This window comes from Triturus cristatus, chromosome 9 (genome assembly GCF_964204655.1).
Source record: "Triturus cristatus chromosome 9, aTriCri1.1, whole genome shotgun sequence".
NCBI lineage: Eukaryota > Metazoa > Chordata > Amphibia > Caudata > Salamandridae > Triturus > Triturus cristatus.
The window spans coordinates 646,390,027-646,417,818 of NC_140592.1; the positions used below are offsets into that span (position 1 = coordinate 646,390,027).

Below are 27,792 nucleotides of genomic sequence, written 5' to 3' on the forward strand. Positions count from 1 at the left end.
AACCAGATTGACGTCAATCGATATGGCATCCACTTTTTGTGCCAGGGTCTCAAATTGTTGTCCAATCGAGGTCTTCATCCCTTCGATGGCCCCCATTATATCTTGCAGAGTCAGTTCTGTAGGGGGAGGTGTCGCGTCCTTCGAGGCGTCCAGTATCGGGCCCGATCCGCCCGGAGACCCCTTCTGGTGGGCATACCGGTCCATGTTGTTAGTCTGGGTGTAGCTGCCCCGCCTGGTACTCTTTGGCTTCTGTTTGTCGACGTCCGATTTGGTCGACATCGCAGTCTGCCTTGTAGACACTCTCCTTGCCCATACAGAGTAATCAACCATGCGACCAGTGGCTGGCACTACGCACGCCCCGTCCCGGGCGCTGTGGAGACTGGAAGGCGAAAGTGAAAGTGGAAACACCTCCCCTCCGCCGACCCGTCCCCAGCCCGGCCGCTGTTGTTCAATTAGTGCACGGGCACTGTGCCAACGCAAGGCCCGGGCACCATGCGGGGAGTAGGCCACAAACTTCCAGGCAGTACAACTTCGGTCTCCGGTGGGCGATTTCGATCCGGACAGCGGCTCTCGCCTCAGCAACAACTCCCCTCCAATATTCCGGGCATCAAAAGCAGGATAGTAGACAGGATAGCTGCCGGAGGGAGCGAGGGTCTCGGGAGCTCTAGGCTCACGCGGCCATCTTGATCACGCGCTAAGCTCCTCCTCCATCGTTACAGGATTGATTATTTTACGGATCTATGTATTTGGGATTGAATTTACATGAACCCTTCAAGGCTAGATGCTTTGTGGATAACCACACCTTGTCCCCTTGTCTGTATTCAGGTTCCAAACTTCGATGTGCGTCAGCACCCTTCTTGTACCTAATCTTAGCCTGGATTAAAGTTGTTTGTGTCTCCTTGTGTATCCTTTGTAGTTTTTGTACCAGATCAATTGCAGCAGGAGTGGAGCAGGAAGTCATTTGGGTAACTGGGAAAAACCGAGGGTGATATCCATAGGTGCAGTAGAACGGTGAGTTGGCTATGAACGCATGATGGCTGTTATTGTAAGCTATCTCTGCGATCCAAACTACCTCGTTCCACTCTTCCAAGGTCTGCAAAGCCTGACACCTGATATACTGCTCAAAGCATTGATTAACCCTCTCAGTCTGGCCGTCAGTCTGTGGGTGATGACTAGAAGACAGACGTGCATTAATTTGGAGTAACGTACATAACCCTGTCCAAAATCGTGAAATAAATTGGGCCCCTCTATCTGAAACCACAACTGTCGGAAGCCCATGTAGACGCATGATTTGTTGGAGGAAGGTAAAGGCTAGGGTTTTAGCAGTGGGAAGCCCTCATAAAGGAATGAAGTGAGCCATCTTTGAGAAGAGGTCTACTACCACTAAGAGGGTATTGTTGCCCTTTCTAGTACGAGGTAGTTCTACAATGAAGTCAAGGGAGACTGTATGCCAAGGACGTGGAGGAGTAGGTAAAGGCTGAAGTAATCCTACGGGACTCCTAGATAGAACCTTTCCTTGAGCGCACACATGACATGTCTGTATATATTGCTTAGTGTCTTTTCTTATAGTGGGCCACCAGAAGTATCTCTTTAGGGTTTCTACTGTTCTTTCAACCCCTTGGTGCCCTGCCATGGGATGTGTATGGCACCACTCCAACGCTTGCATTCGTAATTCCTGAGTAGTAAGAACTAGACCACCCTGTACATACGACAAGCCTTGTTCAATGACAACTTCTTGAGTGCCTACTACCTTCTCCAACTGGTGTTGCTTGGGCTTCTCTGACCTGCCTTACAAAATCAACCTCAGAACTCAGTGCTCCGATTATACGCTCTCGAGGAATGATAAAGGGAGGCTCTTCTACTACTTGTACATGTTCATAACCTAAACGGGACAGTGCATCGGCTTTACCATTTTTTCTCCCCGCCCTGAACTGTATGATGAAATCATATTCACTAAAAAATTGCGTCCATCTTAATTGTCTCATGGACAGGGCCCTAGCAGATTTCAAAAACTGCAGGTTGCGATGATCCGTCAACACAGTAACAGTGTGGTTTGCCCCCAATAAATATTGTCTCCATTCTTCGAATATTCTTTTAATGGCCAATAACTCCTTATCCCCTACAGGAAAATTCATCTCAGCTGGCGTAAATTTTTTAGAAAAAAACGCCACTGGATGGAGCCTTCCTGTATTGCGGTCCGCTTGGGAGAGCACCCCCCCAATAGCCACTTGGGATGCATCTGCCTCAACTACATATGGACAGGAGGGATCGGGATGACGGAGAATAGGGGTTTGTGTGAATACCTTCTTTAACTTCTCAAATGCCTCGTCTGCCTCAAGAGTCCAAAGAAATTCCCTTCCTTTTTTCAATAAACAAGTGATGGGAGAAGCAAGGTCAGAAAAATTGTCTATAAATCGCCTATAAAAGTTGGCGAAACTGAGAAAACTTTGTGCTTCTTTAACATTCTGTGGGGCAGACCAACGGTGGATAGCATCCACCTTTTGGGGGTCCATACTAAGTCCCTGGGGAGAGATGATAAATCCCAAAAACCCAACTTGTTGTACATGAAACTTGCATCTTTCTAATTTGCAATATAGATGGTTCTCTTGCAGTTTCTCTAATACGTTTCTTACATGACATTCATGTTCCTGTACAGACGAAGAAAAGATCAGGAGGTCATCAATGTAGGCCATGACGTATTTATTCAACATGTCCTTTAAAACCCCGTTGATAAAATATTGAAAGGCTGATGGAGCATTACATAACCCAAAGGGCATCACGAGATACTCAAATAAACCATACTTAGTACAGAACGCCGTTTTCCATTCATCTCCCTCCCTTATGCGTACCAGATGATATGCTCCCCGTAGGTCTAATTTTGTAAAAATGCTGGCATTTCTTATCTGGTCCAGAAGAGAGGAGATTAATGGCAATGGGTATCTGTTCTTAATAGTGATTGCATTAAGTCCCCTATAATCTATGCAACACCTGAGACCTCCTTCCCTCTTTGGTATAAAAAAAAGAGCCGAGGAGGCAGGGGATCTGGATGGACGGATAAATCCTATTCGTAACATGTCATCTAGATATTTTCTCAGATAAAAAAAAATTATTTCCACATTACATGACCTCCACGTGCGCTTGGATGCAATAATATGCACTCCAGACGTGCATGCAGGACTGCAAATATCTCGCTAGGATATTATCAGATCACAACCCCATTTCACCCCGGATGCAGTGGTCCCGGGTACGAGCCAAGATACCGACTTGGCGATTGCGCCCGGAGGCATTATAGGACCAACTGTTTCGCGCCGCAGTGGGCGCCTCCATAACTCAGTATTTTGGGGACAATGAGGGATCATCTGCCTTGACACCCTTAGTGTAATGGCACGCCTTTAAAACAGTGATTTGGGGTCGGAGTATCGCTGAGCTGGTGGGTGTGAGCAGGGTTCTTTTAACGGACCTAGGAGACGCAGAACAGCGCCTTCGGGAAGTGGAGAGCGATCGTCCTGGAAAGCCGGATAAACAGGGGGAGCTAGCGGAAGCGCGGGAGGCAGTAGCCGCGCAAGTGGAGCGGTTGCGATGTTTTGATCACAAAGCTTATATCACACGCACCCACGTAAATGGATATAAATCCGGTGCATTACTGGCCTGGTTGGCTAACACATCGCGCAGGGGCTCGATGATTCTGGAGATCCGGGACCCCCTGGGGGCGCTTGATACACACAAAAGGGTATAAATGAGTTGTTTTACGACTACTATAAGGAATTATATGAGTAAGACGACCCAGACCGAGGACGATTTGCATGGGTTTACAAGTGAACGCCTACTCCCACGGCTAACTAACGATCTGGCTGAGTAGTTAGGCACTGACATCTAGATTAGGGAAGTAAGAACGGCTATTAAGCATATGGCATGGAATAAAACACTGGGGACGGACGGCCTCCCGATAGAATTCTACTTAACTTATGCTGAACAGCTGGCGCCACGATTGGTAGCGCTCTATAATGCTGCGAAGCACTTGGGCTAACTTTCAGTTCCAACGAGAGAGGCAGTTATTATCCATCTCCTTAAACCTGGTAAGCCGGCATGGGATAGGTCTGCCTACCGCCCGCTATCCATGCTTAATACCGATTACAAAATATTGAGTCACATCTTGGCCACTCGACTGCTGCCTTTCATGTCGACCATAATACATCAAGATCAGGCTGGATTTATTCCCGCACGGAATACAGCCTTAAATATTAGGCGATTACTGCCGATACTAGAAGCAGGCTCCTATTTGAAAAATGCAGCCACAGTCTTTGCTGTTGATATAGACAAGGCATTTGATAGCCCGGAGTGGCCCTATCTCTTCCACCTCCTGGCCAAATTTGGACTGGGGGACAAATTTATAGAGTGGACAGCTTTATTATACAAGTGCTCCACAGCACGGATTAGAACGGGTGTGCTGGTCTCTGACGCTTGCGAAGTGGGCCAGGGTACGCGGCAGGGGTGCCCGCTGTCCCCACTCCTATTCACACTGGCCATGGAACCGCTGGCGGCGAAGGCTAGAACGGGGCGATACTACCAAGGCCTCCATGCGTATGGACAGGTACACCACATAGCCCTATATACCGATGACTTGCTTATGTTCTTGGAAGACACAGAGGAAGCTCTATTGTGAGGGAAGGCATTATTATACGACCTGGGAGAGGTGTCTGGCCTTAGAGTCAATTGGGCTGAGTCATGGCTGTTCCCAACGATTGCAGACAAAGATGGACCGCAGGACATAGCGGGAGTGCAGTGGGAGTGTAGGTGCCTGCCGTACCGGGGCGTTAAGATATACCATGCACGAGTAGACATGTTAGAGGGCAATATTGGTAGAGCAGCAAGAGGACTGGTGGGCAATTTTGAGTTCTGGGGGTCGCTTCCACTATCACTTGCTGGGCGAGTGGCCTTACTTAAAATGGTGGCCCTCCCCTGGCTATATTATTTCGGGACCCTGCCGGTTTGGATCCCAGCACGGAAATTCAAACAGCTTACAACCATGATCACTGGCTTCCTGTGGGGTACTGGTAGAAGAAGGGTGGCCTTATCAGTATTAATGCGACCAAGATCAGAAGGAGGGTGGGCAGTTCCTGATTTTGATGCCTATTATATAGTTGCCCAACTGCAGTGGCTAATGCAAAAGTAGCGGCACGGCTGCGTGGACCAGCAGAGGACCGAGAAAGAGCCCCAGCATTGGGATTACTTTCGCAAATCGTTCTGGACCTTCCTGTCCGGGCCGGGACCCTCCCAGAGGATCTTAGAACAGCGAGGCAGTGCTGGAAACGGTGCCTAAAACGAGCAGGCATTGCGGTGCCATATGCCCTTGACATTCCTTTAACCATGTGTGAGTCGCTGCCCCATGGGGGCTCCTGGAGATATTTGGTAGATTGGGGCGAAAAAGGGTTGAGTACTATACCAGTCTCTTCTGCAATCTTGCTGATGCCACAGGACTGGACTCCCCAAGAGTCCCCTCACATTTTGCATCCCAGTCAATTCCTGCTGGAAACAAACTGTCGACATTGGGTGAATACCTGGTTATGCAGTTTAGCAGCTTAGAATTTACCTTACTGAATGGGCGCTTCTCCACCGACATCCTGCTTGCATGGACCTGGTCCTTCTCGTTTTTGGACTTCTCTCTAGGGAGTAGAGAAATACTGCCCTTGATCAAGAGCTATCAAATTGCACCACAAGGAGAGAGTGACCACCGGGCACAAATAATAACACTATCCACCAGCTCCCCACGCTATCAAGAACTTTCCCATACCCACTCAGCCAGTTTACACAAAAGACCTAAAGCGGGTAAAGTGGTTGGACTCCACGGCCCCTTCCTTGATGGAAAAATGCACAGCCCTATTACATCAATCCCTAGACTTAAATACTCATGTTGTTAGTGGCTGGTCCTCCCTTACATACCACCTCCCTAATGAACTGCCAATTAGGAGGGGCCCGAGAAACCAAATCCCTCAATTCTGCATCTCAAAAGCCACAAGGAAATTAAGATCTGAGAGGAACCGAGCACTCGATTATCAAAAAAGAATCCCAGTAATAAAACCTTTTTCAATAACTATAAGCAAGCCCAAGTAGCTTTTAGGATCTCGACACGAAAGGAAAAACTGGCAGCCTCGGATCAATTCTGGCTGAAGCTCATCTATGAAAGTAAAAACCCTAACCCACAGCAATTCTGGTCTCTGGTGAATAGGAGCACATAAAGCATAAGTGGGTACGGAGGTGCAAATATCAGCGAAGCCGTTTGGAGCAAGTTTTTATCTCTTCACTTCGGGGACATTAATATAAACGATGCTCGAGCCATTTACCCCAACCCAGGTAACAATAGGTTCTCCCCCCCCCCCCCCCCCCCCCCCCCCCCCCCCCCCAAGCCCCTTTCCCCCCCAGGACTGGAGAACCCGAGACGAGCTTGCCCCGTAAAAATTCCATCTGAAGACCCGTTATATAAAGAACCAGCGAATAGGAATAATATATTGCCAGAGCCCATGGTGTCTCTTGACATCTTAAAAAACAAGATCTCACGCCTCATAATGAAAGCCAGAGCTGAAGGAGCCTCATGCCCGAACGGCCTTCCCCAGGCCATGTTCAAATCTGACATCACCCTATGGTCAGAATACCTGACCCCTTTATTTCTTTATTGTAGTCTACACAGCACGGTACCAGAGTCTTGCTGAGGTGCAATCATTCACCCAATTTACAAAAGTGGGAAGAGAAACGAGCCAAAAAATTACAGAATGGTTGCACTTCTCGACGTGGAATCTTAGTACTATGCAAAAAACCTATTGGAGGAGCTACAGGCCTGGGCCAAAATAACCGTGCGCTTCCCTTTTAATCAGACGTATTTCATGGCTAACACTGGCACTACAACCAATTTGTTAACGCTACCACTCCTGATGGAGAAAGCGACAGCCCAACAAATCCAGCAGCACTGCTGCTTTGTAGACTTCAAAGCGGCCTTCGACTGTGTGCCCAGGGACCTGCTATGGCAGAAACTAAAATCATGGGGCATACCCCGCCTCTTCAGCAATAATCCAACTCCATACAAAAACATGGATAAGAATTAAGCTGGGTGATGGCTCCCATGTCTCTAGGAAGATTCGTACTGAAACTGGCGTCAAACATGGTTGTGTATTGGCCCCACTCCTTTTTTAATTTGTTCATATCTGACCTTTCCCCAGTACTCGACAGCGTAAACTGCCATCCCCCGCAATTAGATGGGACCCGCATCACCAACCTGCTGTATGCCGATGACTTGGTGCTGTTAAGCCACACAAAAGTGCGTCTCCAGAGGCTACTGAATGAACTGCTACCTTACACAACAAGAAATTGCCTTGAACTGAACCTGTCAAAAACCAAAACAATATCTTTTGGGAAGCAAAAAAAAGTCAACAGAAAGGTGGCACTTCAACGACACAAAGCTTGAATCAACCCCCAGTTAAAAATACTTGGGCATCTTTTTCAAACCAAGAGGTACCTTTACCAAGCATAAAGAAACATTGAAAACCAAAGCCTTATCGTTAAAAGCGGCGCTGCAAAATTGGCAAAACAGTTACTAGGTCCCAGCCTAACTCCCATGCTGCAAGTGATGAAGGCTAAGGTAACTCCTTGACGTATGGGCACGAGATCACTAAGGGCACAACCAACGTATTAATTAACAAACTAACAAAGTTTTTTGAAAGAGCTTTTCGGTTGTCAAGGTCTGCCTCGCAAGCCCAAGTGAGACTTGAACTGGGACTACAAGACCACCATGGAGTGGAGGCAGGCGCATTTATAAAACTATGTCATAGACTGCGCCGTGCCCTGGAGAGGTCCTTAGAGGCCCGACTATGGCAGGAAATACAGAAAATACCAGACCAGTCATAAGCATCGGCAACGCCTTGACCGCAGTTTACAGTTACTAGGAGTAAAAGACCTCTAGGAAACAAACCCCCCCCCAACCCGGTGTTCAAGACTGCCATTAAAAAAACTGTCAGATTGTGGTCCTTTCACTTGGACAGGGCAACACTGTCAAAGAGGAAACACGCTTGGGCAGTAATCTCCAATTTGAAAGTGGGTTCTCAGCCACTCTACCTATCAAGCACATACGCACTTTATTGGAAAAATAAGTTTTTAGCGCTCAGGATGGGCGACTGGTCCTTTCTGAAGAACCTTCCCGAATGGCGCCAGCCAGGTAGCAGTACCGAATGTAGGTTGTGTGGTTACCATTCTGAAACAATGGAACCCATTGTCTGTGCATGCCCTGCGTTGCTCATGGGCAGACGGTCACTGCTGCGAGGACAATACATCATGTTGGGAGTTCGATCTTGCCGCCAAGCAATAATGGCCGCTCTTAACCCCGACAACACCAAGCTAAACATTGGGCTTACGAAATTCATCCATAAAGCGTCAAAACAACTGGAAGCCATATCCACATCTAAACCCTCCCCATCTTAGTATGGCGGGCGAGTTAACAGACACAATAATCAAATCGGAGTCCAGACCATCAGAAAGCCAGAGCGATATCTTCCAGCAGAACATTATTAGTCCATAATGGTCCGCCGAATTTTTAGTAATATTAAATCCACAATTTTTAACATTTATTACTGTCATTTTATCGTTCAATTTAGCTAGGTTTTAAATTGTAAATGGTTTGCTAAACCAATCAATAAAGAGTTAATAATATATAGGAGATCTGTATGGAGATGGTAAGATGCTGCCTTTTAATGACTTGCAGGAGCGATTTGACCTAAGAGGGGGGGGGGACTTCCTGCTACATGCGGTGCTCACGGCGGCTATTCATGAGCACTGAAAGGAGGGCCTGACCAAATCTGGTACCTCTCTGTGCTGTCAATATATAATAACTGCTGCGGCGAAGTTTAAAGCGGTTCCGTGCCTGTACAAGCGCATGACGCAGGAGAAGCAAGCACCGCTAGATGTCCTTAAGCGTAAGTGGGAGGTAGATGTGGGGAAAGAGATACCAGATAGGGCCTGGGCCGAGGTGGTGGAAAGAGCGTGGAAGAGCACCAGGAACACCCGCTTTCAACTGGTGCACTTTTACATCTTGCACAGAGCATACCTCACTCCGGCAAAGATCAACACCTACTTTGACACTGAATCAGATGAATGCCCGCGCTGCCAGGGGGAGGGAGCGGACTTTCCTCATATGTTTTGGGGGTGCCCACAATTAGCGACTTATTGGACTGAGGTCCTGACCTTGTTGAATGTGGTAACGGACTGAAAACTAGAGCTGGCAATGGGACCGTGTGTGCTGCATTGGCTTCCACATACGGCTAAAACTAAGATCACTAGCAATTTCTTAGTTATGGACCTTTGCCTGGCGAAAAGAGAGATCACGATGCATTGGAAAGCACAAAGGGCCCCCACTGTAGATAGGTGGAAGAAGGAATTCAGCAAATGGGCGGAATGTGATGGGATAGTGTGATTGCAATTAGCACAGAGAACGGGAAGCGAGAAGTCATTAGAAGCGGCTAAAGCATGGGAACGATTGGTGAGATTATTAAAGGACCCAGACAGCGATGAAGACAGTGAGATTGCCGTTCCAGAGATAGGACATTGAATAGTTGGCATATAGCTGCAGCAAAACTGCCACACCTGGCACCCACATGGTATACTAGCTCAGGGTAGAGGCGCGCGACCGACCTTGCGCTTAGCCTTGATAGACTACTGACAACTATACATAACAGATGTATATTGAGTATGTTGTGTAACATTGGAAGTGGCATGCTTGGGGGGGGTGGGGGGACTGGGTGGGGGGAGGACTGGGAGTTTATTTAGAGTAGCAATGTTGTGATTTATATGCGATCATAGATCAGGATGGTTACTAGTTAGTGAGGATTATTCTCTATATTTTTGTTTAGCTCTCTCTTTCTTTCAGTCATTGCAGGGTAGAATACTGATTTCTATAGTAGTCCTCAATTTACATGACTTAGCACTGTATCATTGCAATGATCATTGAGCTGGGAATGTTAGGAAACGGATTTTGATATATTGTCATTTGCTATTGACACAGAAAAATTCAATAACATTTGTTTACAGAAAATAAAACATTAAAAAAAGCGGGAGAATGGTGCCTTATTTTTGACCTAAGAGCGCTCAAGGTAATCAAGAAACAAGGCTTCAGAATGTTGATGTTGCTCGATATGCATCAGTCCAGCAGCAGATGTGATTACCGGTGTTGATAGGCTTAAGACGTATACTTCCACTTACCAATCTGTAATCGATGCTGAAAGTATATTTGGTTCTTGATCAACAAGCAAAATCTTCATTTCAAAATGCCTTGCCCCAGTAGCAGCCTGTCTATATTGTCGAGAGTACAAGTTTTCCATAATCGGACGACTGACTTTTCAGTATAGTCCCCTTTTATAACATTTTCCAGAGACAATGTCACATTAACCCCCAATTCAAGAATTATCCTAAAAGTCCCATTGTCCTCTACCTAAATGAGAATGTCCATTTGTGGACCTTTTTTGACCAACTTTCCACTGCAATTTAATGTGCATTGCAGGTGCAGTGGACGTTAAACAAGGCTTAAAATTGTATAGTGGTGAAACATGTAATTTTTACAAGTTGGACTAACTATTTGAATGCTTTAGCAACAAAAATAAGGAAGGCTTTATTTCTAAACTTGTTATCTATCACTAGATTTCTTCATGCATAACCTTTTGCCTTTTTAAAGCAAGCAGGCCGCTACAACACACAGTTGTACCTCTCTTGAGTAGAGGCATGATGACAAAAGCGGTGGTCTTGGCTGGTGTGCCACTTACAAAAGAGCCTCTGGAAGGGAGTCTCTGACTCTTTCCTACAGGTTGGCTGAAGTTTGGGTCATAAAATTATAGATTACGGGTAGTCTGTGGCTATTTTCAATGTTCATGTACACTCCTGTGTAACATTGGTTTCCAAACTTTCCCCAGTCTAATGTCGGGGAGTAGTTCAAACATGTGATTCTGTGGATACTAATGCTTGGGACCCATAGGTAAATAGCTATTTTCTTCACGAATGCTCCCCTTCATTGGGACCCTGGGTTATTGAATGTATATGCAGTCAGCATTTGGGCCTCTCGTAGGAAATCTTGACAGAGTCAAGAACTCTAAGGAGGAAAACAAAATCAAAAGATTAAATGGGTCCATGTTATTATGCATGATTTTTAGTTCCTGCGATGGGACTGTGGTCACCCACAGGCTCAAAAGTTGAGAACTTGCAGGTATGATTTAATATCAATGGCGAACAGCACGTTTAAAAGTAGATGTCTTGGACAGTAATGCCTAAAGAGATCACTGCAGTGGTTTTATCCAGGATGACTATAGTTCACCAACCGGTAACTAGGTCAAGATAATGCTCCCTACTTATTTATTTAAAGCTAGTAATTTGGGAGACATGTCCTTTCGTAGGGTACTGCTCCCTATCTAAGTTAAAACTCTTGTGGGAGTACTCGACCAAACAAATTGTCTGCTTTTCCCAAAAGTTCACACTACTCCAATCTGAGTGAAGTACATTTGTTGGCCTCTTCCCTCTTCTTTTCATAAGGCAGAGAATGACTGGGCTCACGTGTTAAATGGTAAAAGTGATTTGCATCCAGACATCCTCTAGCAAGGTTCTCTGGTTGCTGGGCTGGGCTGGGCTGGGCAGAAGAGTGGAATGCTGATCATATGTGCAATGCAAGCCGGAATGGATTTGCCAGGGAGCAGATAGTCACCTAGTCGTGAGAACACTTAATTAATCCCAGTGCTAAGGTCATGCGATTCTTCACACATTTAAGGGATTCACCAGTTGCCTCTTAAGGGAAAGTAAAGGTCTTCCTATCGGGTCCCCCTCTGATTTTACTTTGGTGGAAAGTGGAAAGATGCCTCCCTCCAAATAGTAAAGATAAAAAGGCCAGAGGCCTTTTGATTTGAATCAGCTGCTTGGAACATTAAGTCTCTCCCTTTAGCCTGGCTTGTAGAGGCACCAACCTCCCTGCTGCTTCTGTTGTGGGTGTGGTTACAGTTTGCGTTCACCTTTAGCCATATTGAGATGTGATAAATGGAAACCGTTTCAGGGTGTATTCCTAAAACTCAGCAACATCAACAGAATTTACTTGATACTCCATGCAAAGCATGTTGAATCAGACCATCTTATGCTGGAAGGGGAAATGTATGTTTGAGGAGTGTGGCTGTAGATGCACGTGATTTACATACTCCTGCCCTCTAGTGTTGACCCAGATGTGTGCAAGTTGTTTTTCTTCGAAGAAGTCTTTAGTCACAAGGTACAGGGACTCCTTCTCTTGTTGGTAATCCACATGGTCTTTTCCACCAAACGGTTCGGATGTGTGCACCAGTTCGACAACATCACACTGCTTTTTCTCGGTCTACACAGGTTCCTTCCCTCCATCGGTTTTGTTCTCGCTCACTTCTCCTTTCTTCCTTCGTCCCGATGACTACAGCTTCGCTCTAGCGACTTTTAGGTCGGCCTCTGCCCCTCGTGAGGCTTCACCCTGCGGGGCCTACTATATTTTGTTGGCCTCTTATCTCCACCATGCCTCAATGGTGCTGGAACAGATGCCATTCTGTTGTTTTCCTTGCTGCCACGCAAAGCACTCTTGACTGATCTAAATCAGTCTGTACCTTGTGTCTTTTCAATATCTTAATCTTCCATTGAATGTTTGAGCATTCTATAGAAAGTCTCTCAAAACGTATTGACCCTTTAATTACTACAATACAGGACATTGTTTGCTACCTGCATTTCTTGCAGATTTGTGGATTGACCTTCACCTCCATACGGCTACGCCTGACTCAGTGGCTGCCTATCTCCCACATCCCCAGCATGGACCCTCAATATTGTTCTGACAAGACTCATGGGTCTACTGTTCGAGCCCCTCCACTCCTGCCACCTTAAGTTCCCTTCCAGGAAGTGGTCACTGTCACGTCACTCAGGCGTGTATGTGAGCTATAGGCACTAACCTTAAAAGAACCTTTCTTCTAAGTACATAGGAATATGGTTGTCCTTTGCACTAACTCAAAATTCCTCCCTAAGGTGGTTTCCCACCTTAATCAATCCATTGAACTCCCTGTCTTCTTTCCACAACCTGACTCAGTTACGGAACAGGCTCCCCATACTTTGGATGTTAAACGGGCCCTCATGTACTACATTGATAGAACTAAACCATTTAGGAACACACAACAACTGTTTGTTGCTTTCTCCAAACCCCATTACGGTAAGGCCCTGTCCAAATCAAGCATTGCCAGATGGAGCATGAGATGCATCCAGACATGCAGTGCTAAAGTTAAAAGGACTTTGCCCATTACTCCTAGAGCCTGCTCCATTAAAAAAGAAAAAAGCCTTTATAGCTTTCCTAGGAAACCTTCCAATAGCTGATATATGCAAAGCAGCCATCTTGTCCTCACCCCACACTTTCACAAGCCAATGTTGGCCAAGCAGTACTACATACACTTTTTCAATCTACTGCAACACCCACTGGCTAGCAACCGCTTTTGGTAGTGCTTCTTTACAGTTGATGCACAACATGTGTATCTACAGCCACACATGCCCCGAACAGTAAATGTTACTTACTCTGTAAGCATCTGTTTGTGGCTCGTAGTGCTGTAGATTGACGTGCGCCCACACACCTCTCTGGACACCTGTGGCGTTGCAGTGCCCTCTCTATCTCTTTTCCCTCTTTCGCATGAACATCTCTCTATACATCGCTTTGCTTCACTTTGCATCCTCACCCTGAGTGTGGGAAAACAATCTAACTACGGAGTCGATGACCATGCATATTACCAACAAGAGGAGGAGTCACTCTACCTCGTGACTCGAAAGACTTCCTCAAAGAAAAACAATTCGCACACATGCAGGCCCAACACTAGGTGTCAGTATTATTCACCTTATTTATTTGAATCCACAGCACGACTTTCCACAAACAGATGCTTGCAGGTTAAGTAACATTTTCCTTACCTTTAACACTATTATTAGAACTTGACGTTTATATATAGATTGGCACACCATCCAACCTTGCTATGGGGTTAAAGGGTAACTCTGATCACAGATGTGACTCATCATTAAGAGAATATTAAGATTGATTATATTTACTGATGATTTTAGTGTTCTGGTTAAAGCTAAATCAACGTCCAAATTATTTTAAAAGTTTAAAAAATATTTATAATGCTGTTATTGGATGCCAGAACACAAAGCTTGTGAAACTACAGTTAACATACTAGTTCTGGCAGCTATGAGATGATAATGAGTTTAACCCAAAAATAAATGGCCATGTTTTGCAAGCAAACATGATTTCCTCTCTCTCCTTTTTACTTTAAGGCACATTCAATTGATTTGATGTTTTGAATGTAATAAGTTTATTTCAAAACTAGGGGGCGCTAGGTGGCGCACGACCAAGATAGCTGCACGCCTGTGAGGCTCTGGCCGCTTGGCAAGTAAAAATCCGGCAAAGATCCTACCCCTACCAGTTGACTCCCGTCTGAAATACCTGCAATGTACTCCTTGATGTATCCGGCGATACAGTGGTGATTTTCGTGGATACCAGTCTCTGCTAACGGACCCCATCTCGACTTCTGGCTGTTGTGGGGCGAGGGTGCTACTGCACCTGGAGGTCTGCGCGGCTACCACTGGCACGAGAGTCCCGGGGATCCCACGTGGCGGAAGGCCCCACTCGCCGGCGGCTTGCGTGGTATCCCCGGGCTCGCTGCTAATCCACCCGACTACCAGCCCAGCTGCCGCATGAGGAGCGAGAAGAGGTGATCCATCGATGCCTTTCAGGGACACACGGTGAGCTGCCTGCTACCCCTTGCTGATTCCGGGAGACGGCCCGATCGGCGTTAACAGACATGCTGGTAGACCTCCCGTCTTCTGTTCTCTGGGTTACCCTGTGGAAATCTCATCACTGCCCCGGCCCGATAGCCTGCTAATTAAATAAATATTTGCAGCGGCTGCTGCGACATGCGAGCAGTGCAGACGGTTCTCCCTACCTTGCACGATTGACTCTCACTGCAACGGAGCTGCCGCTATCACTGTCCTGCTGTGTTAGACTCCTACGGCGCACCGTGGTGCTCCCGGCTGCTTCGCGTTGTCTGTGGCGGCCCGAGGCTGTCGTCTGCGGGGGTGGACTGCCCACTGTCCTTCCTGGGGCTGCTGAGTGTGACGCTTGTAAGCACGAACTGTGGGTCTGACTCTCTGCACCCCCGTCCGCTGTTGTGAGCCTACTCCCCCCTGATCCGTTGTGAATGCACACACTGTCACTGGTGGGCTGCCAGTGGACTCAGCGGTATTGGGAGCCATTTAGACTGCTCTAGTGGACTGGGTATACCAGCGTGGTGTCTGTTGTGGGTTGTTCATTCATATGCCGCTCCGGTACCAACGGCCGTCACTCTACGCAATTCACCTATTCCTTGGGGGCCATTGCGGACACCGGACTGCTGACCGCTGATACAACACTCGATGTAGGGGCTTGCTTCCATCACCTTACGTGGGATTGTGGCGCATGGTGACACTCCTGCTGTAGCGGACGTTGCGGCGCAGACTCCATCATAACACATATTGAGGGGAGGCTGTAGTGAGCAATCTGGGTTCCTTTTCATGACCATTCACACTTTGCCAGTACTGCCTGCCCTTCTGCCGGAACCTCACCATCCACATTTCACCTCCTGTGGTGTCCTGCGGTGTCCCCTTGGACATACCTGCCGTCGCTCAGTCCCCCCACAATAATCCAGGCTTGATTCTACTGGTTCCCTGACCGCAAGAATGGGGAAACCTGATGGCCGCCAGCCCAAGCTGGTGTTTGACTCAAAAAAGGTGGCTACAAGATCCAATACCGATGACCGTGGCCAGCAGGGCCCCGAACAATCGCAGGAAGCGCAGCCAGCCTAAGCAGATGAGGTCAAGATGCTGCTACTAGCTAAGCAACACAGCTCACTGATCTCGCTGGCAAGATGGACACTGTGAATAGCCGCCTTGACTTTCTGGTCGAGAAAGTGGACAAACTCGATGAGCAGCTCAAGGTGGTGGAACAGCGTATCTCTGACACGGAGGATGCGGGCTCCCAGATGCAACGTCAGCTATCGCAAATGGACACACTATTGAAAATCATTGCAGACAAGAATGAGGACCTCGAGGCCCGCAGCCGCCGCAATAACATCCGAGTGGTGGGCATACCGTAAAGCACGAACACGGGCCGCATAGAGGACTGCGTCGAGCGCCTCTTGTTAGCTGCCATCAGCCCTGAGTCATTCTCAACTCAACTCATTGTAGAACGAGCACATCGCTCTCTTGGCCCTCGCCCTCCTCCTGGTAGCCCGCCGCGACCCATCGTGGCTCGTCTCCTCAATTACCGAGATCGCGACACCGCATTGAGGAAGGCTCGAGAGAAAAAATCATTATCCTTTGAAGGTAATGAGTTTACCATCTGCCCGGACTTCACTATTATGGTCCAGGAAGCCCATCGGAAATGTATACAAGTTAAGCAAAAGCTATGCACAGCCCCGGTGGAATATGCCCTCATGTATCTGACATGGCTGTGAATTACTCATCAGGGTGAAACCATTTGTACCAACCCACAGCAAGCCAAAGATTTCCTCAAGTCTCTCAAGCGTAGATCACCACGCCATGATTCATCCAACCAAGATTCCCGACCTTCATCTCCTGCAAGAAGCTGAACTGAAAGCTCCATCACTAACAAATCGAATAATCGCTAATGGCCCACATTACCCCTACTACTGAAGGTTACGCTTGGCTCAATCTTAGTTAATGCGGTCACTACATACACAAGCTAGGGGAGTAATTGATGTGGACTAATGTTGTCGTTTTTAATTATTTGTACCTTTCTTCTGTTTTTTGCTCTTCTTTGAATCGTCATGGGCAGCTGCATACTCCCTCGGACTTGTATGCAACACATCATATTTTGGTGGATTTGTCTTTTCCCCTGTAGGTAGGAGTTTTTTCTTTTTGTGGTCCTTGCCAAGCACCCTCCCCCTGGTGTTCTCCACCCTACAGGTCCCTTTGGATCTGGGGCACTGCAGCGCAGTTATGGGATGGTAGACGGGAGGGTTTCGTGTTCCACTGCCCCCCCCCCCCCCCCATGGGTGTTTCCCCAACCTTGGCATTTTATTTTTGTTTGACTTTTTTGGTTCATGTGATTGGGACTGTTACATCAGAGGGACTTGGGGTTGGGGGGAGGCAATCATGCAACAGCACGATTGGGGTGCTGATGTGGGTGGTTGGGTTTTTGAGATTCCACTTCGCTACTGGCATTCTCTGTGTGCCATCGCGAGCGGCACCTCGTATGGGATTGTTGTAGTTTCTTGTTGCAATTTTATCACTTCGGCAGTTATACAGGATAGTTCACAAAACACGCTCTCTACGCTAACTGCACCACAAGACATCATCTTTACGGCACAGTATAATTTGGCATGGCTGTATACTCTGATCAGCTACGATTAAAATTACTCACATGGAATGTCAGGGGCCTTGGCGACCCCCGTAAGCGTAGGCAGATCCTAGCTTACCTTGATAGGCATCACATACAAATCGCGATGCTGCAGGAAACGCACACAGATACCCGCCGCCCCCAATGCTTCAGAACCAAACGGGCGAGTGATCGGATCTTCTCCTCCTACTCTACATACTCCCGCGACACGCTTATTTTGATTTAAAAAAAAAAAACACCCCCTTCATTTTTGGAGGCGCCTATAGTGCTCCTTCAGGGAGGGGTTGCATGCTCTGGGGCACGCTGGGTACCCAGTCTGTTACACTAGTCTGCTGTTATGAACCCAATACGGACGATCCAGATTTCTAACCTACCCTCTGGGGACACATACTCAAGGTAGGGTCTACCCATATGCTATGGGGAGGCGATTTCAATACCACTCTATGCCCCACAGTTGACCGGTCGAATCCCCTCCCACATCATTGCACCAAAACCCAAGACAAGCTGTCCCAGCTGATACTAGACCATGGTCTCATTGATGCCTGGCGTTATGTCCACCCGCAGCGGAAGGAAGGCACTTACTACACCACACCACAGCACATTAGTCATGGTCGCGCCTTGACTTCTGGCTGTGTTCTCGGGGGGGGGAGGGGGTTTGCCCTTGGATCCTGTCGGCTGAGCATCTAGCTCGGTCCGTTTCTGACCATGCCCCGGTTTGTGTTACAATCGCACCTCCCAATCTTCTTGAGACTCCTCGCTGCTGGAGGCTGATACCCGAGGCATTGTTGGATACTGTCTTCCAGACGGAGCTGGGGGAGGAAATTACGGAAATTTTTAACCGCAGCAAAGGTACTGTCACACATGTTGCCACAGTCTGGGAAGCATTCAATGTTACGATGCGGGGCACATGTATTTCAAAAAGTTTCGGAGTCCTGCGGGATATCCACCTTGAATTGAGACGGCTGAAGGGTGAGTTGAGACAGCTCGAGAGCGGTGTTTGGGACGAGACATCGGGTGCGAGCGCTGCTCTGGGAAAAACTTTGATTATACAGCTACGGCCCACCGGGAATCCAAATTCAGGGGCAAATACTTTGTGGCCAGACGGTATGGGGAAGGGTCCAGACCAGGAAGGGCTCTAGCAACTGAAATTCGCCTCCCCCGCTTCACTAATTACATGACAAAAATTGTGGATGACGCTGACGTGTGGCACCAAGATTCCCTTGATTTTACATACGTTCACCGAGTTTTATACTGATCTCTACAGGTCCCGTAGAACTGCTCACCCGATTTTCTCTCATTATTTGCAAGATATTGTGTTAGGCTGGTTAGAGGATAATCGGAGAGAGTTCTTATCCGCCCTGTTTGATGACGATGAACTCCGTGAAGCCATTATGCAAATGAAATCGGGGAAGGCTCCAGGGTCTGACGGGCTACCTGTCGAATTTTATAAAACATATATTGACCAATTAATCCCAGTCCTAAAAGAGGTCTATCTCTAAGCCCAGGAGACTTACATTTTACCAACTACCATGCGGGAGGCACTCATTACTTCACTTTTGAAACCCGGCAAACCAGCAGACCTACCGCCCGCTCTCCCTTATTAACGTTGATGCAAAAATTCTTGCTAAACTGTTGGCTAATCGCCTCAGTCTCCTGATGGAAAAGCTGGTGCTACCGGACCAGGCGGGATTAATTCCTGGTAGAGCGACATCCCACAATCTCCAAACGCTTTTTTCTATTCTCCAAAATGTCGACTCCCAATTACCTCTGGTGGCAGTCTTCCTTGATGCCACCAAGGCATTTGACTGGGACTATCTATTTACTATTCTCCAATGCATGGGTACGCCTGCCGGGTTTCTAGCGTATATTCGTCTCCTTTATACCTTTCCACGGGCGAAAGTTATGATTAATGGACATGTTTCACACACTATATCTCTCTCGCGGGGAACCCGACATCGATGCTCCTTATCTCCTCTCCTGTTTGCCCTTGCCATTGAATCCTTAGCTGCAAAAATCCGCCAACATCACCAGGAGAAAGGCATTTGTTGTCTCCTCCGCCCAATACTCCTCTTTTTATATGCAGATGATGTTACCCTATATGTAAAACATCCTCAACAGAACCTCAATCCGCTCTTGCGAGAATTTGTAAAGTTTGGTGGACTCTCCGGTATAAATATAAACTGGGCTAAACCTCATATTTTCTCACTAACTGCGTCGGCGACGTCATTCGACACAGATTGCCCTATAGAATAGTGTTCCACTGAAGTCAAGTATTTGGGCATACATGTTACTGCTGATCGTGAGGAACTTATGCGGCTTAACTACGGGCGAGCGCTTGATCAAGTAACAGGCTACATCACTAGGTGGAATGCATTACCCTTTAACATGGCGGGCCGTATCTCCCTAACAACAATGGTTATTCTTCCAAAATTTGTATACCTCTTTTTAAATATCCCATATGACCCGGGGCGACATTTTTTTTCTTTACTACGCACGGAACTACTTCGCCTCGTGTGGGGTGGCAGTCAACCCCGTATTGAATGGGACATACTCACAAGATCGTATTCCCAAGGTGGCTTCGATGTCCCCAATTTCAAATTGTATTACTTATGTGCTCAAGCCCATTATGCCCTATACTGGTTCCGCCATCCCATTTACACGCCACATGTAGCATCCGAACACTGGCTTGCAAATCCAATCCCGATGGACTGGGTTATATTGTCCACTGTAGCTCCTAGAGCCGTATGCCCATCCTCCGTTGAATGTACCATGAAAGCTTGGACCCGTATCGCGCGCCGCCTCCATTCTCCCATGTTGTACTCCCCGCTGCTTCCACTCACTTATCCCAAGTTGTCCCTACTGCAGGAAGGAGTCTTCAAAAGAGTTAAACTTCAGCGGCATATACAATGCTGGGGCGATCTCTACCTGAACGGCACATTCCGTACACTCCAACAATTATACCCGGATCCCCCACCCTCTGCCATGGAAATCTTCCTTTTCGTTCGCTTGCATCAAGGGATTAAAGACTGTACTCCCGCATACCCACACGAACCCCTGACAGTCCCCCCCCTTACATCTAACACTACGCGCTAGCTCCGTCTCTCACTTAGTCTCTGTACTCTATCATAACTTATACAATGACGTTGCATATCCCCCATGCGCTGCTCGAGATAAGTGGTCAGCAGAGCTCGGACAGGACCACACAGATCAACAGTGGGTATATTGCTGTCAGCAGACGGAGCGGATATCCTCCAGTAGTAGGCTCCGCCTCATACATTATAAATTCCTACACCGCACTTATCACACGCCGGTTAAGCTACATATATTTGGGTTGAGAGACTCTAACAGATGTGACAGATGCTGGGCGGAAGGAGCGGACTTCCTGCACTTGGCCTGGGAATGTGGCTCGGTTAATGCGTACTGGCAACAGATTTTTACTGCACTAGGTCTGATGATTTCCTTGACACTACAGGCATCCCCACTACTAGCATTACTTGGATATACCGAAAAACTTCCCATAGCTTATCGTAAATTTGCATAATTTACTCTACCACTTGCTCGTCGGTGGGTTGCCTGTAGGTGGGGACATGGAAGGGCACCTAAATTCAAGGACTGGATTGCAGACCTGGTGTTTTGGCAGGAGCAAACACACACATATGCAGAACTACTCCCAACCTCCTCACGCCCCAGAGATATTTGGGGGCCACTGCAGTCATATCTCCTGACACAACCGGTTGAGACTTGATGAGAGACCTGCTCCCCCCGCCCAAGCCCTTTGGGATCTGTGTCGTGCCTGGTTCCCAGTAATAAACAATGCCTATACACACGCGCATTAGGATCCCTGACGCTCGCTCACACTTATTCATAGCTATTAATTCATGTTGTTCCTACTTTCTATACCGTTCTCTGTCAGATGGTTGTATCAGTGCCATACTACAAAATATTGCTATGGGTGTGCTGTATATCCCTATAGGTGAACATCCGTGGAATGTGACTGTCTTCCTTTGTCTGATGTGATGTATTATGTTGAAAACTCAATAAACAGATTTAAAAAAAAGTTTGTTTCAAAACTAGTAAATTATGAGCCAGAAGTTCACTTTATTCAGTGCATGGTTTCTGAATTGTTTGATTTTGCATTTTTCTTCTAGGAACGTGAAGATGAACTCCGAGCAATGGCCAGAAAAATCAGGATGAAGTAAGAACTGCAAGATCCCAATACTTTAATTGCCCATCCTGCTATTGATCTCCAGGTTTATATCTTTGCTTATGTATTAAATTAGGGAACGAGAGAGACGAGAGAAAGAGAGGGAAGAATGGGAGAGACAATACAGTCGGCAGAGTCGCTCACCGTCACCAAAACACTGTAAGTGTTCCTGTTGGCAGCAAGGTGCTAGTTTTCCTCAGCAACTGTGCATGTGTAGATTGGACTCTTTCCCATGCATTGGTTATCTATCATATCTCTATTTTTCATAACCAAACCTTCTCCATAGTATTTTCTTTGTTATCCTGATTGTTGCCAAGCTAAAAATGTGGTGCAAAAATGGGTAAAATCACACAAGATTTGTGTACTAGAAACCATGCTTGGTCTCTTGGGCTTAGATTCCAATCTCTTTAAATATATAAACTCCTTATTTTGCCACTGTAAAAAATGAGGGAAAATTGTTCCGAAAAGACAGACCTCTGAAGATAGTCTGTTATCAAAATGTGCTGTGGACTTAAAACTATTTTGGATGTCTCATCACAGACCATGCCCTATTGCACATTACTTCAATTACTTATTTATTATGGAGTTTTATTGAGCACCGTATTTCCCCGGCCTTTTACTTCAGAGTGGTGGAACTCTGGATTCCAAAGTCACCTTAGCGCATTCGTTGGTGTTAGTGTGGTCAGTGAAGAAAAAAGTTTACCTCTGATTTTCTTATGTCATAACCACTTTGCAGCTCCTTTTTAGGTACTTTGAGAATTCTGATAGAGATTTCTCAAATTCCTCAACCTCCATACATAAGACTGGATAATCCTCAGAAGTACCCCTGCATGCCGGTAGCATTTCGCTGCTCTGCAGCAACATCGTTTTGCTCTGAAAGTGATGTGCCGAATCTTATATACGCTCCACACTGCATACTGATGTTACTTGCTTTCTGAGCTGTCTGCTCCTTCAGACTCTGCGCATAATCGCAGGCTGGCTTGGTCCAGTGTGCAGATCTCCTTTAGATAAATAAAAAGAGTCCAGTTCACAGAATGGGGTGGATGGGAGGGTCCTTGAGAAATATGCAATCCCTTGGAGGCTGTTTTTTATCAAATGTTTAGCAGATTTAATGCAGAGTACAATCCAATGAGAGATGCTCCTCTTCTGCTGTGCTTCGCCCTGATTCGTTCCAGCGAATTTAATAAAGAGCTGTCCAGAAGGTTGATGTGGCGCTGAGCATCCAATGAAGACCTGATGAACTCTGATCATTACCTCTCACAGATGGCCTCCCCAACACGGAAGCGATGCATCGGTCGCCACTGTCAGCTCTGGGTCTGTGATGGAGAGTGGTCTGCCACTGACCCAATTGCGGTCCAGTAGCGGCCACTCAGATCTTTTGCAATGTCCTCTGAAATCTGAACGTGATTGCAGAGATCCCCTGGTGTTTTTCCCTGAGGTACTTCAGATCCCACTGCAGATTCTGCATATGCCACTTGCCGTGCTTCACCAGCAGGATTCAGGAGGCCATCAGTTTCTGCAGCCTCAGAGTCATCTTCATTGAGATCCAGGACAGAGACTGGATCATGGCCCAAATGTCCCGAACCCTGGTTCTCCGGGAGCAAGATGTGAAAGTGCACCATGTGAAAGTGCACCATGTGCAGAATGGATTTGATCTAGGGGAGCATCTTTGAAGAAGTTAAATGTGACTTTGGCATGTTGATAGTGAACTCCAAAGATACTGTCAGTAGTCTGGAGGTGGGTGATGACTGCCAGCAGTCAGTCGTCAAGGTAAGGGAAGACTGGGACCTCCACCTCAAAAAATGTGCTGCAGTGTAGGAAGCTGGCTCTCGATATAGTGTACTAAAATGAGGTGCACTGTGTAAAGGTTCCAGATATCCCTTAGTAGTGTACAGGGGCTTTCATTAACATCCCAGGGTGCTCTATTTGTAGTAGTGTGGTCGAGTAGCCTTAGGCTGATCAGAGGGGAATGTTAGGCATTTGTTGCACACCCTAGTCAATAAATGAGGCACATACTAAATAAGGAAATCCGACACCAATTTGAAAAAATAAAGTACATTGTTATGTTAATTTAGAAAGCAAGATCTTTAAGATTAGGTAAGTGCTTTTCAAGTTAGCAATGTTCAGTAGCACAGAAAATACAGCTGTCAGATTTGAGGCATGAGCCTCGAACGCAGTGATGTTATCCTATAGGAGAAACATACACTGCATAGGGGTACTTGCATTTGAGTAGCAAAAATCTGATCTGCCGTGTAAAGAGGCCAGGGTTTCCCTTGTGAGTGAACAGGGGCTTGCTGTGCAATCCCAAAGTGCTTTTTTAGGCGGTAGTGTGGTCGAGCAACCTTAGGCTTAACATAGAGGAATGCAAGACATTGCAAATACACACAATGATTAATAAATGACACACAGCCTTCGATAAGGAGATCCATACCAATGTATTAAAAACGCAAGAATCTTTATATATGTTTAGGCACCAGAGAAAAATTGTTCAGGTAAGTACGTTTTTAAATATAAATAATTTTTGCTTTAAAAAGTGTACACAGTGCAGTTCTGCAATGTAATTCTATAGATGGAAGAAAATGTTCTGCAAACAGGTACAGTACAGCGACTTACAAGAGCATGCTCCAGGAGTTAAGGTGAGCGATTGGCGAGGTCCAAGGCAGCACAAGCAGTACACCACCAGTGGCACAAGGGCGACCAAGTGCAGGGTGCAAAACAGCATCGGGAGCCTATTGTATTTCAATGGAGATCAGTCACTGTGAAAAGAGGCTTCAGGCTCGGGCCAGGAAGCCAGTCTGGCTGAACCAGCAAGTGGGCTCAAGTCTTGCAATGCTCGGGGCAACACCTTTGGTCCTCTTCTCCAAGGGCGACTGGTGCAGAGGTGTCTTTAGGCGTCATGTTTTTCCTTACAGGAGCAGTCGCGGTTGAGGGGATCGGCATGCAGAGGCTGCAGGCGACATTGGCGAGTACAAGAGGTGTAAAACCACGATGGACTCAAGCTCTGGAGGACTGGGGTACCTTGTTGAAACTGGTGGCCCACTTCAACTCAGGCTAGAGACGACCGGTGCAGTGCTCGCTTCGGGTGTTTGGTTTTGGCACTTCCAGAGGCCTCCGCTTCTCTTTTGGAGTTGCTTCAGCACAGGTCTGCCGTTCACTTGAGGTCTAGAGCCTTTTCAAGTGCAAGCAGTCCCTCCCAAGTTTGTGGAGTCAGAGCTGCAGGACGAGTCGACTTTGGCACAGTTTTCAACAAAGGATGTAGACAGGTCATCAGGGTTGGTACCAGGTCAGCTGCTTCTTCTCTATTCTCTGCTTTTGTGGCTCTTCGTTGTCCTTTTTTCTTAGGTTGTCAGAATCTGCTTTCCTGGTGCCAGGGGCTCCCCTAAATACTGAATTTAGGGGCATTAGGGGAGTGTAGGGTAGTAGCCAATGGGCTACTGGCCCTTGTTGTCACTGCACCCCCTATATGACCACTTCCTGTGGGAAGTAAGCATAACCCTGTCCCAGAATTCCTAAGTATTCCATCACACAGATGGCTACTTCTGAAAAATGGTGTCCACCTCACAGTAGCCGATCTTAGACGTGGTACTTGCCTGGAGGTGACATGCCTACCTAACAAACTATTTTTCTCACCTGTCCAGGTGCATTGGGGGGCTCGGGGGGGTGGGAGAGGGGGGGCTTCCTCTCATGTGATGGAAGCCAGATTTGCATTCCAAAGGTGTCAGCTTACTTGAAGCTTGCCAGCCCAAGCATGGTAATCAGCAGGTCATCCTGGTTGTGTTTGGGTTTACACTCTCTTCCCGGACAGGCTTTTGTTCTGGGTCTCAGTCAGTGTGGGTTTATCAATATGAGATATTTGATATCGAGCATCCTTATTTTCAGTGAAGCCATCATGTAGCGGGGGAACTAATGTTCTCCAGTGTCCAGCACGTTTTTATAGTGGCTCCCCTAGGCACTTGTACCGGCAGTAATAGGACTGACTAGCACAAGGCATATCTGCTCAGGGAGGTATGCTCTCACATGTTATATTCAGCACCCTGCCTTAGGGCCGTCAGCCCTGCTGCATGGGTGACTTACGAATATTGCGTGCAGTGCTAGGGACATGGCACACCGGGATGTGTGACAAGTTGTGTTTTCACTTAGGATGGACCCAGAGCACAGCACCCGAAAGACATCAGTACCAGTGACAGAAAGTTGGGGTGACCATGACAAAAAGGAGCACTTTCCTACAGGCTACCATCGCCATCACTTTCGTGAACACCTGAGGGTGTACTGGTAAGGCCAAAGGGAAGCACAATGAGCTGAAAACACTCCTGGTCTACCCATTGTAACACCTTTGGGCCTGCGGGGATGTGGAAACCAGTATCTTGCCTGCCCTATGCTATCATCCAGTCTAGGGTGTTAAAGGCAGATACGACCTGCCAAGGTGGGCAACTAGAGCATGTCCATCCGCAGAAAGGCATCTTAAATAGAATGAAGTCCTCCATCCTTTCTTCAAGACCAGAAAGTAGCAGGAATAGCAACTACAGCCTACCTTCAATGCCAGCACCCTCTCTGTGGCTCCTATGGTCAGAAGGACCTGCACTTCCTGCTGCCGAAGTGGACAGGTGGTCCTATGTCAGAAGTTCTGAGGGTTGTAAAAGTTGTGGCGGAGTGGCTAGAAATGGGAAGGTGTAGTGCAGCTGAACAATTTGCAAGACCTGCTTGTCTGAAGTTACTGCTTGTCACCCTGGCAAGAAATGACAGATCCTGCCTCTGAGAGGGTGACTGTGTGCTGTAAGGACCCAATAAAGAAGTTTGGCAGCTGGAGGGGTGGAGGAATGGGTTGCATGCTACCGCTAGTGTCCACGTGACATATGGGTGCCACGGTCACAAAAAGGAAACCCCTACCGTAGCCACTGAGTGGGTGAAACTGCTGATGCAGCTGTCATGGTGGTGAAGAGAGGTCTGCTTTAGCCACAAATATCCCAGAGCTGTCAAATGGGGGATATCCATGATGCTGGATGTGACATTTGCGAAGAATCCCTTAAACCTCTTCTAGGTGAGCCTACAAAGTGCCACACTGGTGCCAATTGCCCTGCCCAAATATTTGGTGTCTAAGCCACGCTTAATAGTGAACTTGGCAGCATCATCGACCATTTGGTATGCCCTAAATCAAGGTGGACACTATCAGACCACAGGAGGTAGCCCATATACCATAGTGAGACTGGGGCAGTACATGATATCTAACAACAGTGTCTCATAATGGGATTCATTGGAAGGACAAGTTATTTGAACGCGAACCATATCAACAAATAGCGGAGGAATGAATCCATACAGAGAGGACACAGGGAGACCAAGAATGCAGGAGAGAGTTGTATTTTCAACACAAGATAGACATATTACGTCATATGTACATATCATATAAGTTTAAAAGTACTGCGTGACACTTAGTGAAAGTGTAACCAACAAAATACTGTGCACAAGTGCTCGTGGAATTTGTGACGGCGCAAGTGACACATCAAGTGGTATATACAGCGGTGAGAAGGCACAACAAAAAGAACAATGGTACATTGGTTATGTCAAAGTTTTTTGGGGCATTTACACAATTGATGAAGAAATTATAAAGGAACATTAGAGCAAATGTCCATGATACAATGCGCCAGAAATAACGCTGTGGAAGTCGACGGCGTTTCGGCCTGTAGTATTTCTAGGCCATCATCAGGACTGGTTACACATATTTAGGGCAGTACTAGGGTAAAGGAGAAACAATTCTTAAACAAGAGAAAGCACTCCAATTTAAAAGGACCAAAGAGAGAAGAGATGAAAGGAGCCGTGCAACGTAGTGGTGACCCCGGGCGACGTAAGGCGACCAAGTGTGACGGACTACTGAACGGTCAAGAGTGAAAGGGAAATTATGGAAAGACAGTAATAGAGAGAATGAAGGTGCCTGGAAAAGAGACAGAACCGTGTGACTCACAGGGGTGGGGGGGGGGGTAGTGTGAGGTGGGTGGGTGAGTGAGTGGACGAATGAGGGATGCAGAGCCCAGGGAGTATGCGTCTGTGGAGGCGAGGCCGGAAAAGTGATCGAACTTAATGCAGAAAAGAAGCCGGCCGGGTCATGACTATGAATGGTAACAGTTGACATCTGTACAAATTACTAACTGCA

General features: G+C 47.1%; 1 protein-coding gene across 17 annotated transcripts in view; it reads left to right on the forward strand.

Moving 5' to 3' along the window:
* Positions 1 to 27,792, forward strand: part of CLASRP (CLK4 associating serine/arginine rich protein) — a 900,118-nt gene that overhangs the window by 686,279 nt on the left and 186,047 nt on the right. For all 17 annotated transcript variants that reach the window (XM_085625696.1, XM_085625697.1, XM_085625686.1 and 14 more), the window contains 2 exons: positions 21,592 to 21,638; positions 21,724 to 21,806. In XM_085625696.1, coding sequence (XP_085481822.1) covers positions 21,592 to 21,638; positions 21,724 to 21,806 — 130 coding nt within the window. The remainder of the gene's footprint in view (positions 1 to 21,591; positions 21,639 to 21,723; positions 21,807 to 27,792) is intronic.